We start from the raw sequence: 11824 nt of genomic DNA on the forward strand, positions 1-11824 counted from the left end.
GGCTTATATGGGAACTATATCAAAACTTGGACCGATATAGCCCATTTTCGAACTTGTCCTGTCTGCAAACAAAAGACGAATCTGTGCCAAATTTCAGGACGATAGCGCCATTATTGAAGGCTGTAGCTTGATTACAACAGACAGACGGACGGACATGTTTATATCGTCTTAGAATTTCTCCCTGATCAAGAATATATACTTTATATAGTCGGAAATCGATATTTCGATGTGTTACAAACAGAATGACAAACTTATTATACCTCCGTCACCATTGTATGGTGGTTGGTATAAAAATAGACCATTTGAAGCACAGTCGCGGTCAACATTACCATCAACTAATCTTTAAACAACGGATTTTTTTCTGTGTCATGAGTTTTGCACTCCGGTATGAAAATTGCTAATATTTCATTGAATATTGAATTCCACTATAAAGATTTTAATGTGAAATATACATTAGAATTTTCTTTAGCTTATTACCTCGTGTCTTTATCATTTAATGAAACAGATAAACCAAAAATAGCTAAGTACACTGAAAGAAGCGATTTTTACTGTGAGGAACAAAACCTTAGACAAACGTAGTTTTCCGTTGCTATAATTCGGGCTTATTCTTAAAGAAAATATTTGATAAGAAGAAACGAAAATACTTTCGTTTGCTAAAATTTCGTTGCGGGGGAAAGTATTATTTTTATGTGTTAAATCAGAGTAAACATTTGTTTGTGTGTGTGTGTGCTTTTTTTTAATTCAAATAAGAATAAACCACTGTGCACGTTCTTACCTTCCGCATTGTCCCATAATTTTGGTTACAGTTTTAAGTGGGTTTTCTTATTCGCTTGCAGTCAACTTGTTATTGTGCAGTTGTTTTTTTCCTCCTTCTTGTTGTTGTTTTTTTTTTTCTTTAATCATTTCATTGCCGTTTTGCCATAAGTCCCCTGACTTGAGCTGAACACAGCAAATGGTTTGCCAAGTTTTAATGGGCTTCTCGTTTCGTTTCAATTTCTATTCCTATTTTCATTTTCATATTTTCACTGTGTTGTCGTCCATAGGTTTATGGCGGTGTATGTGATTGTTGGAAAACGAACATCTTGACGTGAGCTCACGTGTGTTGCTGCCTCTTCCTAAGCCATTTCTAGTAGACTCCTTAGGTATGCGAATGTGAGTATATGTGTGTGTGTGTTTGGGTGTGAGTGAGAGAGCTCAGTGTGTTCGTTTAAAGGCAGTCAAGCAATCAGGAAAAAGGAAACACTTGGGTAGTATATGACAACTTCCGGCTATGAGCATAATTTAGCGTTTTAAATTACATCCAAAATGAGCTTAAATGGTTCATGACACATTTTCCTCGAAATAAGCAATTTTCGCAAATATGCCAGAAATGAAAAGCGAACGAGCCAGAGAGTGAGAGGCAGTCTAAGGAGTCAGCTAGAAAAAATTGCAATGCAAAAATATTCTTCTACCTAGAAGGTATTTTCTTGATTATCCTTGGAGTTGGCCAAAGAGGTAAAGGAGGGGTCTAACAAACATGGGATATTTCATAAAGAATATGCTCGTATCTGTAGTTAAAGCATGGAAGTTTGAATACCACAAAATCCAACATAAGAGTATATGAGTGTGTGTGTGTGTGTGTGTGTTTGGTCTTATATGATACAAAGGACGACAGATATTCCTTTTCAAGGAAGTAGCCTATGCCATGACATAAATATGACTATGCATTTCTTGGTTTTCCTCACCGTCTTCTTAATCTCTTACTTATTTCTCCAAGATCTCCAATGGTCTTGCAAAAAAAAAACATGTCTGGTATTCTGGGTGGTCCTTTGATAAGCTTAAGCCAAGTGATGATACAATACTGCCGTTGTTGTTGTTGCGTTTTTATGAGGAAATCACTTGGAAATTCATGACATTATCCCATTCCCATACTATAAGGAAACTATTATACAGGTGAGGGAAATTTTTCCCGGAATCATTTTTAATGTTGGACATTTTGAATATGGATTTTTCTTTGGTCGAATTTTATAGTCTTTTCCGAGATTTTAAATATTGTCGACATTTCATAAAATAAAGAAATTAAAAAAAAAACTGTTCTACTACGGATGACATAGTAGTATTTGTATTATTGTTTATTTTTTTATACTTTATTCCATTTATATTATTTTGTTGGGGTATTATTTCTTAAATATACAAGGTCACCGAATCCGCCGAAAAAATAGTAAATAAAAAACATCTGCATACAAAATTTTTTTCAAAAAAATATGTTTCTTTTTGAAAAAAAAAAAAAATGTGGTTGTATCTTTAAAAATACGGTGCGGATTAAACTAAATTTTTGTTTAACCCATTAACGCCGACGGGTGCGAAAACGCACCAAAAATAGAGGTGTTTTTGAGCATGCATAGAAACGGTTCCATATTCGATATCGCTTTTCTGTTTCTTCGTATAGATAGTAGATGGATGGGTGTATTTATTTGACTTGGGCTGTTTTTCATCAGACGTCACCTACATGATGATAAACCCATCGCCAAGTGCAGGTTTTCCCACATGCAAGAAAAAAACCCTATTATACAAAGAAAACATATAAAAAAAAATATTTTTTAAATATATATTGGTATGGATCGGTAGCCCTCTGCCCAATATTTTACTCATAAAATTTTCAAAATTGTACATATAAACGTCTTTGCATATATACGTGTTGTGCGTTTTCGCACCCATCGGCGCTAATGGGTGCTCTTTTGCTAAGAAAATTATTTTCGGTTAACCATATGTGCGAACGCTAATAAAGCGCTCCCAATCAAAATAGATGTCACACCGTCTGCTCTCTGTCACGATCTCTTTAATGCATCATTTCGCTTAAAAATTATCTGAAGAGATTACATACGTACAGATATATATATATATATATATATATATATATATATATATATATATATATATATATATATATATATATATATATATATATATATATATATATATATATATATATATATATATATATATATATATATATATATATATATATATATATATATATATATATATATATATATATATATATATATATATATATATATATATATATATATGTGGGTTAAAAACAAACAAATTGATTTTAGTAGAAAATAGAAATATGTTTACACTACACAGCTTTTTTACCAATATTACTTTCATCTCTGATAAATATTATTTAACTTCCAATTTCAGTTTTTTGAATTTTTTGGTATAAATTTAATTTTTAATTTTGAAGTACAACAAATTTTCCAAAAAAAAGGCATATTTTTAGAAATAGCTCTATGATGTATTAAATACAACAAACTTGATTTTATAGAATTCGGTCAAGATTTTAAGACGTATGATTTTTTCTGGTTGTATCTTAAAAGATGCACAGCGCACTTAAGGGTTAGAATTGAATATTGCAGCAATAAAAAATGAAAAAAAATTTTGACATATGATGTAGGTTGTACTTGCACTCTCAAAATAAAAAATAGCTTCTCTAACATATGTTCCAAACATATTTTGCAGGAAGCACATATATTATTGGATACTGCCGAAACTTTAATATGTTTGTTTTATGTGAACATATTATATGTTTGGAAGCATTTTGAGCCCAAAAATATTATATGCTTGGAAGAATTTTCCCCAAAGAAGATTGTGATCATTCCCACACATAATTTTCACTTCCACGAAATTTTTTAGTTCTTGGCACCTTTTTCTGTAATACAAATTATGTTGAAGAAATTATTCAATTTTATAAATTTTTCAAATTTTACCTTTCGCCTGGACGGAGAATCGAACACGTAGCTGGTATAGTCACCAGTAGACAATTATCGTTATAAGTTACATATATATAGCATAGTGTGCAGCGCCCACGAGCCCATGCAAACATAACATTATTTAACATGAACATACATTTGTTGGCCACGTGAACCAGTGGCTAGCCTGTCTGTCTTGCATGCAAAGGATCGTGGGTTCAATCCGTGCTCCGACCGAACCATTTTTTTTTTAATTTACACATTTATATTTATACTATATAAAATTTTTATAATGAAACTTCGAAATGTGGGTTATTATTGATATAAACGAAATGGACTGAGCTTTTGGATAAAATATTATTTTTTATTGCAAAAATAACAATTTTTGTAACAAAAAACTGTATTTGGTATAAAAGTTTGCAATTTTGAAAGGAATTCAAAAACTCAAACAAAAGAAGAACGTGGAGTCGAGTATAAACATACATAAATAATTTTATAATATACACATAAATTTATTTAGGCGTGAACAGTTCTTTACTAGTATTTAACACCATTTTAAATGCATTTAAAACTTATCGTGTTTTGTACTTAATTTCATTTTTACCTTTAAGGCCGGTATTAAATTGGAATTATCGCTCTAAATTGTTTTGCCTTTCATTCATTTAAAAAAATTAACATTTTCAATTGTTTTAGCTGCAAAACTCGAACTTAATGCCCGCTTATATATTTGAAGGTGTCCGTCAACTCCTTTTGGACTACTTATTAATAAAGAAGAATTAAACTATGTTTTTATACATTTAACTGTTTAATTTTTCACTAACTATTTCCTCCTTTTTTCATTTTACTGTATAGTGTCCTTTCGTTATTTTTGTGAAGATCCCTTTGTAATTTTTGTTGATTTTCCAGCGTTTTTATACCCACCACCATAGAATGGTGACGGGGGTATAATAAGTTTGTCATTCCGTTTGTAACACATCGAAATATCGATTTCCGACTACATAAAGTATATATATTCTTGATCAGGGAGAAATTCTAAGACGATATAACGATGTGCGTCTGTCTGTCTGTTTTAATCACGCTACAGTCTTCAATAATGAAGCAGTCGTGCTGAAATTTTGCACAAACTCGTCTTTTGTCTGCAGGCAGGTCAAGTTCGAAGATGGGCTTTATCGGTCCAGGTTTTGATATAGTCCCCATATAAACCGACCTCCCGATTTGGGGTCTTCGGCTTATAGAAATCCTAGTTTTTATCCAATTTGCCTGAAATTGGAAATCTAGAGGTATTGTAGGACCACAAATACGTGTGCCAAAAATTTTGAGTATCGGTCCATATTTGGGTATAGCCCCCATATAGACCGATCTCCCGATTTTACTTCTTGGGCTTATAGAAACCGCAGTTTTTATGCAATTTACCTGAAATTGGAAATCTAGAGGTATTGTAGGACCACAAATACGTGAGTATCGGTCCATGTTTTGGTATGGTCCCCATATAAAACGACCCCCCGATTTGGGGTCTTGGGCTTATAGAAACCGTAGTTTTTATCCAATTTGTCTGAAATTGGAAATCTAGAGGTATTTTAGGACCTTGAAGAGGTGTGCCGAAAATGGTGAGTATCGGTCCATATTTTGGTATAGCACCCATATAGACCGATTTCCCGATTTTACTTCTTGGGCTTCTAGAATCCGAAGTTTTTATCCTATTTGCCTGAAATGGGAAATCTAGAGGTATTTTCGGGTCATAAAGAGGTGTGCCGAAAACGGTGAGTATCGATCCATATTTTAGTATAGTCCGCATAAGAACGATCTCCCGATTTAACTTCTTGGGTTTCTAGAAACCGTAGTTTTTACCGATTTGCCTGAAATGGTAAATATTCTCGTACTAGGCTCACGAAAACGTGTATCGGATTTAGTTTTTATCGGTACATTTGGTAATGCCTCCATATAGACCGATTTCGCTTCTTGAGGGTGTAGAAAATTGCTTTAAACTCAATGTAAAATTTCCAGATTTTACTTTTACAGAGTTAAGATTCCAAATCAAGACGTTATTTTATAATTTTCTTGCACACTTACAAGAGATGTTAATGATTCCTCTAAAACTCAAACAAAAATGGTTTTTATAAATCCAGAATCTGATATAGTCCTCATAGGTGAAATCTTTAAATTTATCTTCGGGAAGTGTCCTTAAGTCCTCCTGAAATTTCAAAGGAAACCCTAATATTTGGTTCATGGTGGTAAGTATTTAAGATTCGGCCCGGCCGAACTTAATGCTGTATATACTTGTTTTTTTTTTTTTTTTAATTTCCTTTGCTTTAATATTTTGACTTACTCATCGTACGTTCCGATTTCTTTTAACGAACCAAAAAAAATTTGCCCATAATACCAAAATGATAAACAAAACTCATGTCCACACATACATAAAATTCTGCTCTCAAGGCGAAAACACATGTTGTTTTTTTTTTTTTTTTTAAATGTCTATTCTCTTGGTGCCGAATGAGTATTCTGTTTACTCCGAATACTCATTCTAATATTCAAATTAAATAATATTTAGATTTTGGCCTTATCATAAAACAGTTTTCCGAAACAACATACAAGCGGTTTCACAGAAATTGCACTCTTTTGATTCTCTCGCTGTGTTGATATCTTTTGTCAACCCTCCAGGTTTCCATCTCCATTTCTTGCTTTATACTCTTTCTCTCTCTCTGTCGCTCTATGAATAAAATATCACAACATATATATGTTTACTCGAAATTTGTAAATTTTTATATGTTTACATTCACACATATTATTTTAATGAAACATTCATGACCCAAACATAATATATTCTAACATATTAACATATGTGTTCCAAACATTTAGTTTTAGTTTAGGAACATTTCATGTTTGCACTTAAATATATTGTGTTTAAAAATTGTGCCCGAAACACATTTTGTTTATATCGGAACATATGTGTGTATGGTGGTGCCATATCAGTACGTTTTGGCAGAAATTGTAAATTTGTTTACTGTTTGATAGATTGGTAAGTATCTTATTTCTGCACCCTCACAAAAAATCGCTTCTGTAACATATACTCCCAAACATATTTTGCTTCAAGCATATACATTTTTGGGTATTGCCCAAACATTTATATGTTTGATCTCTTCCAATATATAATATGTTTGAAAGCATATTGGTCTAAACAATATATGTTTGGGTAGTCTAAGTTCCAAACATTTTGTATTTTTGCATCCAAATTCTTCCAAAAAACAATATGTTATTATGTGAACATATAATATGTTTGGAAGCATTTGCACCCAAAAATATTATATGCTTAGAAAAATTCTCCCAAACAATATTGTGCTCAAAACTAGATATAATTTTCGGGATTCAGTGCAATTTAGAGATAGGATAAAACACTTGACGATCCAAAAGGATGAGAAATTAATTTCGTTTGACGTAGTATCGCTTTTCCCAAGTGTACCAGTTGACGCAGCACTCCAAATAATAGAAGAAAGATGGAATGAAATAACTGTGCACACGAATATGACAAAGTATCTATTTATGAAAATACTACGTTTCTGTATAGTGGACAATCGATATTTTAAATACGACGGAAAAATATACAGGCAGAAAAAAGGCTTACCCATCACCAGCATCTCCGGTCATAGCAGACATTTTAATGGAAAAATTGTTAGACATATCTATGGACAGGTTAAAAGAAAAACCCAAAATTATGACTAAGTACGTTGACGACCTATTTGCGATATTAAAAGAGGACGAAATAGATAACACATTAAAATGCCTTAATGAATTTCATAAAAGCATAAGTTTTACGATGGAAATAGAAACGGATAATAAACTGCCTTACTTGGACATACTACTAATAAAAGAAAATGGAAAACTTATTACAGACTGGTATCAGAAAGATACAGCATCAGGAAGAATAATGAACTTCTTTTCCAATCATCCAAGGTCCATGCTAATAAATACGGCCAAAAACTTAGTAAACAGAGTACTGACAATAAGCGATAATAAATTCCATAAAAACAACAGAAAAAAGCTGCAAAATATATTTCAGGAAAATAATTTTCCACCAAAACTAATAAAAGAACTAATTTCATCTTACAAACCCTACTTGGACAAAGAAAATATAGAGAAAGAACCCAAAATTTACAGATCCTTATCCTATGTAAAAGGAATTTCGGAAAGGATAACAAACTCTAACATAGTAGACAAAAATAAAGTCAATATTGCCCATAAAAATTACAATACACTAAAAAACATTTTCACAAAAACTAAAGACAAAACGCCTATTATGGAAACATCTAATGTTATCTATCAAATAACATGCAATGGAGATAACAAAGAACCATGTGACAAAATGTATATTGGAACTACGAAAAATAAATTAAAAACAAGACTGTCGGGACACAAATCAGACATAAAACTCCGCAATAACAACAAACTCCAAAAAAACCGCGCTTGCAACACACTGTACGACAACGAAACATCACCCGAACTTTGACGATGTGAGAGTGTTGGAGAGAGAGAGAGTAGCAACAGCAAAAGATTAACATTAGAAATGTTGTACATTAACAATGTACCCACGGAGAAGAGAATGAACTACCCCTGCCAACATTTTCAAACATTTAGGATGATTGTTTGCAAACATGAGTAAAAACTTACTCTTTTAGAAGATTTAAAAATGTTCAATCGGAAAAATGACTCTTAGTTTAGTAATTTTTAAACCTTCAAAATGATTGTTTAATATTTTATACACTAAATACTATTTTTTTATTCTTTTGTTACTCTTCTTAAGTATTGTTTACATTTGATCATTTTAGTGTGCAATTTGTAACTTATTTTAAAAGCTTTTCAATTAATCGAAAATGACGCATTTGGGGGGAGTTACTTATAACTTTATTTGCTGTTTGTTTCAAATATTTTATATACATGTTAGCCTAAGTAGGCTTGTTGAAATGAATGTCAATATGTCATAAAAAAATTATTCTAGTTTCGAAAAGCTTGGTAAGTAACTGTGTTTTAAAATGTTATCTAAAAACGGGATCAGGCTAAAAAGCAAGCGCGAAGCAAGTCGATTGATAAATAACTGCTTTATGTCTGAAGAAAAATCTGAAAAACACGGACAACAATTAGTGAATAGTGAAATCAGTGAAGAATACGGTTTTTATAGTGAAGATGTAGAAAAGGAAGGAGTCGCGGAAAATTTAGAATGGGAGGGGTACGAGAGTGATGCGATTTTTGACGCGAAAAGTCCTGATCTTGGATTACAAGAAAAACTAAGCTGGTGGGCAATAAAACACAATATCACAAACTCCGCTGTTAATGAGTTACTGGGCATTTTAAGATATTCAAACATAAATGTTCCTAAAGATGTTCGAACTCTAAAAAAAACGCCGAAGGATGTCGTGGCACGCGAAATGGGTATGGGAACATATGTTCATTATGGCCTCAAAGATGCCATAACTGACTACTTGGTCCAAAACAAATTCAATTTAAGCACAATTACTATCGATATAAATATTGATGGACTGCCCCTATGCAAAAGCTCAAATAAGCAAGTGTGGCCCATTTTAGCTGGCATTGTTGGTACAGAGGAGGTCTTATTTATAGGTGCATATGAAGGGTACACAAAACCTGAAAGTTCCGATGCCTTTTTGAGAGAATTTGTAAATGAATTAAAACAAATAATATCAGATGGAATTGTATTCAAGGATAAATTTTATTTCTTAAAGGTAAGGTCTTTCATTATGGATGCTCCAGCCAGGTCATTCATAATTGGAGCGAAAGGGCATTCGGGATATTACTCTTGTATACGATGCACACAAAAAGGTGCAATGTACAAAAACAGGGTAGTGTTTCCAGTGAATGAAATATCCACACAAACAACAAACTCATCCTTCAGACAACGAGCACAGCCGGAGCACCATAATAAATTACATGCTACCGTAGTCGAAGAACTTCCAATAGACATGGTAAAACAAATTTCATTAGACTATATGCATGTGATTTGCTTAGGTGTTGTAAGAACATTATTAAATGCATGGATTAAGAGGAAGGGGGAACAGTACTCCCTAACCTCTTGGAAAATAGACCATCTTTCTGAGGGGTTAATTAATACAAAATCTTGTATTCCAGATGAATTCTGCCGTAAGCCTCGTTCTTTAAAGGAGCTTGAATCTTTTAAGGCCACAGAGTTTAGGCAATTTCTTTTATATACCGGACCATTTATTTTAAAAAACATACTCTCTGCAGAAAGGTACCACCACTTCTTAAATTTGTCGTTAGCTTTAAGAATACTATTGGACCGAAGGGATTGTACTTCCAATAACAAATGCGCAGAGGATATGCTATACAACTTTGTGCAAATGGTACCTGACCTATATGATTTGTCATTTATGACTCATAATTTCCATTGCCTGTTACATATCCACGAAGATGTGAAGTATCACGGTTCTTTGGAAACCTTAAATGCATTCAAATATGAAAACCATTTGCAAAAAATTAAAAAGTCTGTAAGAAAAAGTTCCCATGTAGCCGCACAGTTGTACAATAGGCAGGTAGAATTGAGTTCTATTTTAAAGTTTGTTAACGAAAGAGAAACATTCAATTTCGGAAAGTTTCAAAATGAATCATATTTTAATGTACAACTTGAAAGATTCTCGCTCAGTACGCATAAGCCTAATAATTATTGTTTGGTAGGCTCGACTATTGTAAAAATTAAAAAATATTGAAAAGAAATAATTTCCCATTTTTTGAAGGCGTAAAAATTTTAAATTTAGAACCATACTTTCAGCTGCCGTTGCCATCAGATATTTTCAATATATACTGGACAAAACACGTTGTGGAAGGCGAAACTCTAAGCTTTTTTTTCAATTCAGTAACAAAGAAGGTCATTTGTTTGCAGGACCCAACCATCGAAAGTTTCTTTTTTATTCCATATATAGAATAAATTTCATGCAAATTGATAGACACAACAAATATCAAGGTAAAAAATTAGGTCGTTATAATGTAATACATAATAAAACAACATTGTTTTAGATATGTATACTACTCAGCTTAATCAATCGCAGCTTTCTACAAGCCCAAGACATTTGGAATACACCCCTTTTTCTAATTTTCATACAGGCAAGTAAAAACAACTTATTCATTTATGAAAATGTCCATTAGAAACCTTATGTGTTAGTTTTTTCTTGGTTTAGAACGTATTGCAGTTCAAAACGAGAGTGGCAATATGACCTTCTTGGAAGAAATTCGTACTCTTAAATCGGAAATTACAAAATTAATAATCGATATGGCGGAAAATAATAAAAAACTTATTACTTCTTTAACAGAAGAAGTAGTAACACTAAGAAATGAAATACGACACTTAAAAAAACAAAACCTATTTTATAATAGCGATGAAAACTCTCTACTAACTCGGACTCCTTTCAAAACTGTAGTGGACTTAAAAGGTTTTGACAGTGAATTAAGAACAAATCCCGATCTAGTGTCAGAATTGGTGAGTATATTGTAGTGTATTTTAATGCAAACAATAATTTATCATATTTTTCTTTACAGAAGGAAATTTGTTTACGATTTGGTGGGGAAGATTTGCCAGGCTTTTTGCGAAAATCTTTTAAGGCAATTGTGAGCGATGAATTGGCAATGCAATTTTCATGGAGAGGTACGAAAGAAAAGGAGAATATGCAAAACTTAAAGGTTATTTCAGTTTTGAGAGGTATTTACAAAAAAAAAATCATTCTCTTTAATATAATAGCAACTTTTTACTCCCAACCACAGATTTAAGTCATCACAAATTTCCCAATACGGACGATGGAAAAATAACCCATATTTTACAACAATATATTGTCCATGCAAAAGATCGGTTCGAAAGACGACAAAAATAATTTCCTATCAATAACATAATTATTTAAATATTAATATATCATTTCATGTTATGTTTTTTTTTTCACTTTTAATTATTTAATCAGAAATAACTTAATATACTATTAGACTTATGAACTATATGAATTTATGCCGTTTTATGTTTGTTTTTTTGTTTCTAATAAGTTATTTAATTAATATTTAAAAAAAATGTATTTTAATAT

General features: G+C 32.1%; 1 protein-coding gene across 1 annotated transcript; it reads left to right on the forward strand.

Annotated features, from left to right (window-relative positions):
* The first annotated feature begins 10950 nt into the window (after positions 1-10950).
* On the forward strand, positions 10951-11623 carry LOC142231460 (uncharacterized). The gene is made up of 3 exons (XM_075302067.1): positions 10951-11235; positions 11295-11454; positions 11517-11623. Exons 1-3 carry the CDS (start codon positions 10969-10971, stop codon positions 11621-11623), a joined length of 534 nt encoding a protein of 177 aa, XP_075158182.1. The 5' UTR covers positions 10951-10968.
* The last annotated feature ends 201 nt before the right edge of the window (positions 11624-11824 follow it).

Source organism: Haematobia irritans, chromosome 3 (genome assembly GCF_050003625.1).
Source record: "Haematobia irritans isolate KBUSLIRL chromosome 3, ASM5000362v1, whole genome shotgun sequence".
NCBI classification, from domain to species: Eukaryota; Metazoa; Arthropoda; class Insecta; order Diptera; family Muscidae; genus Haematobia; species Haematobia irritans.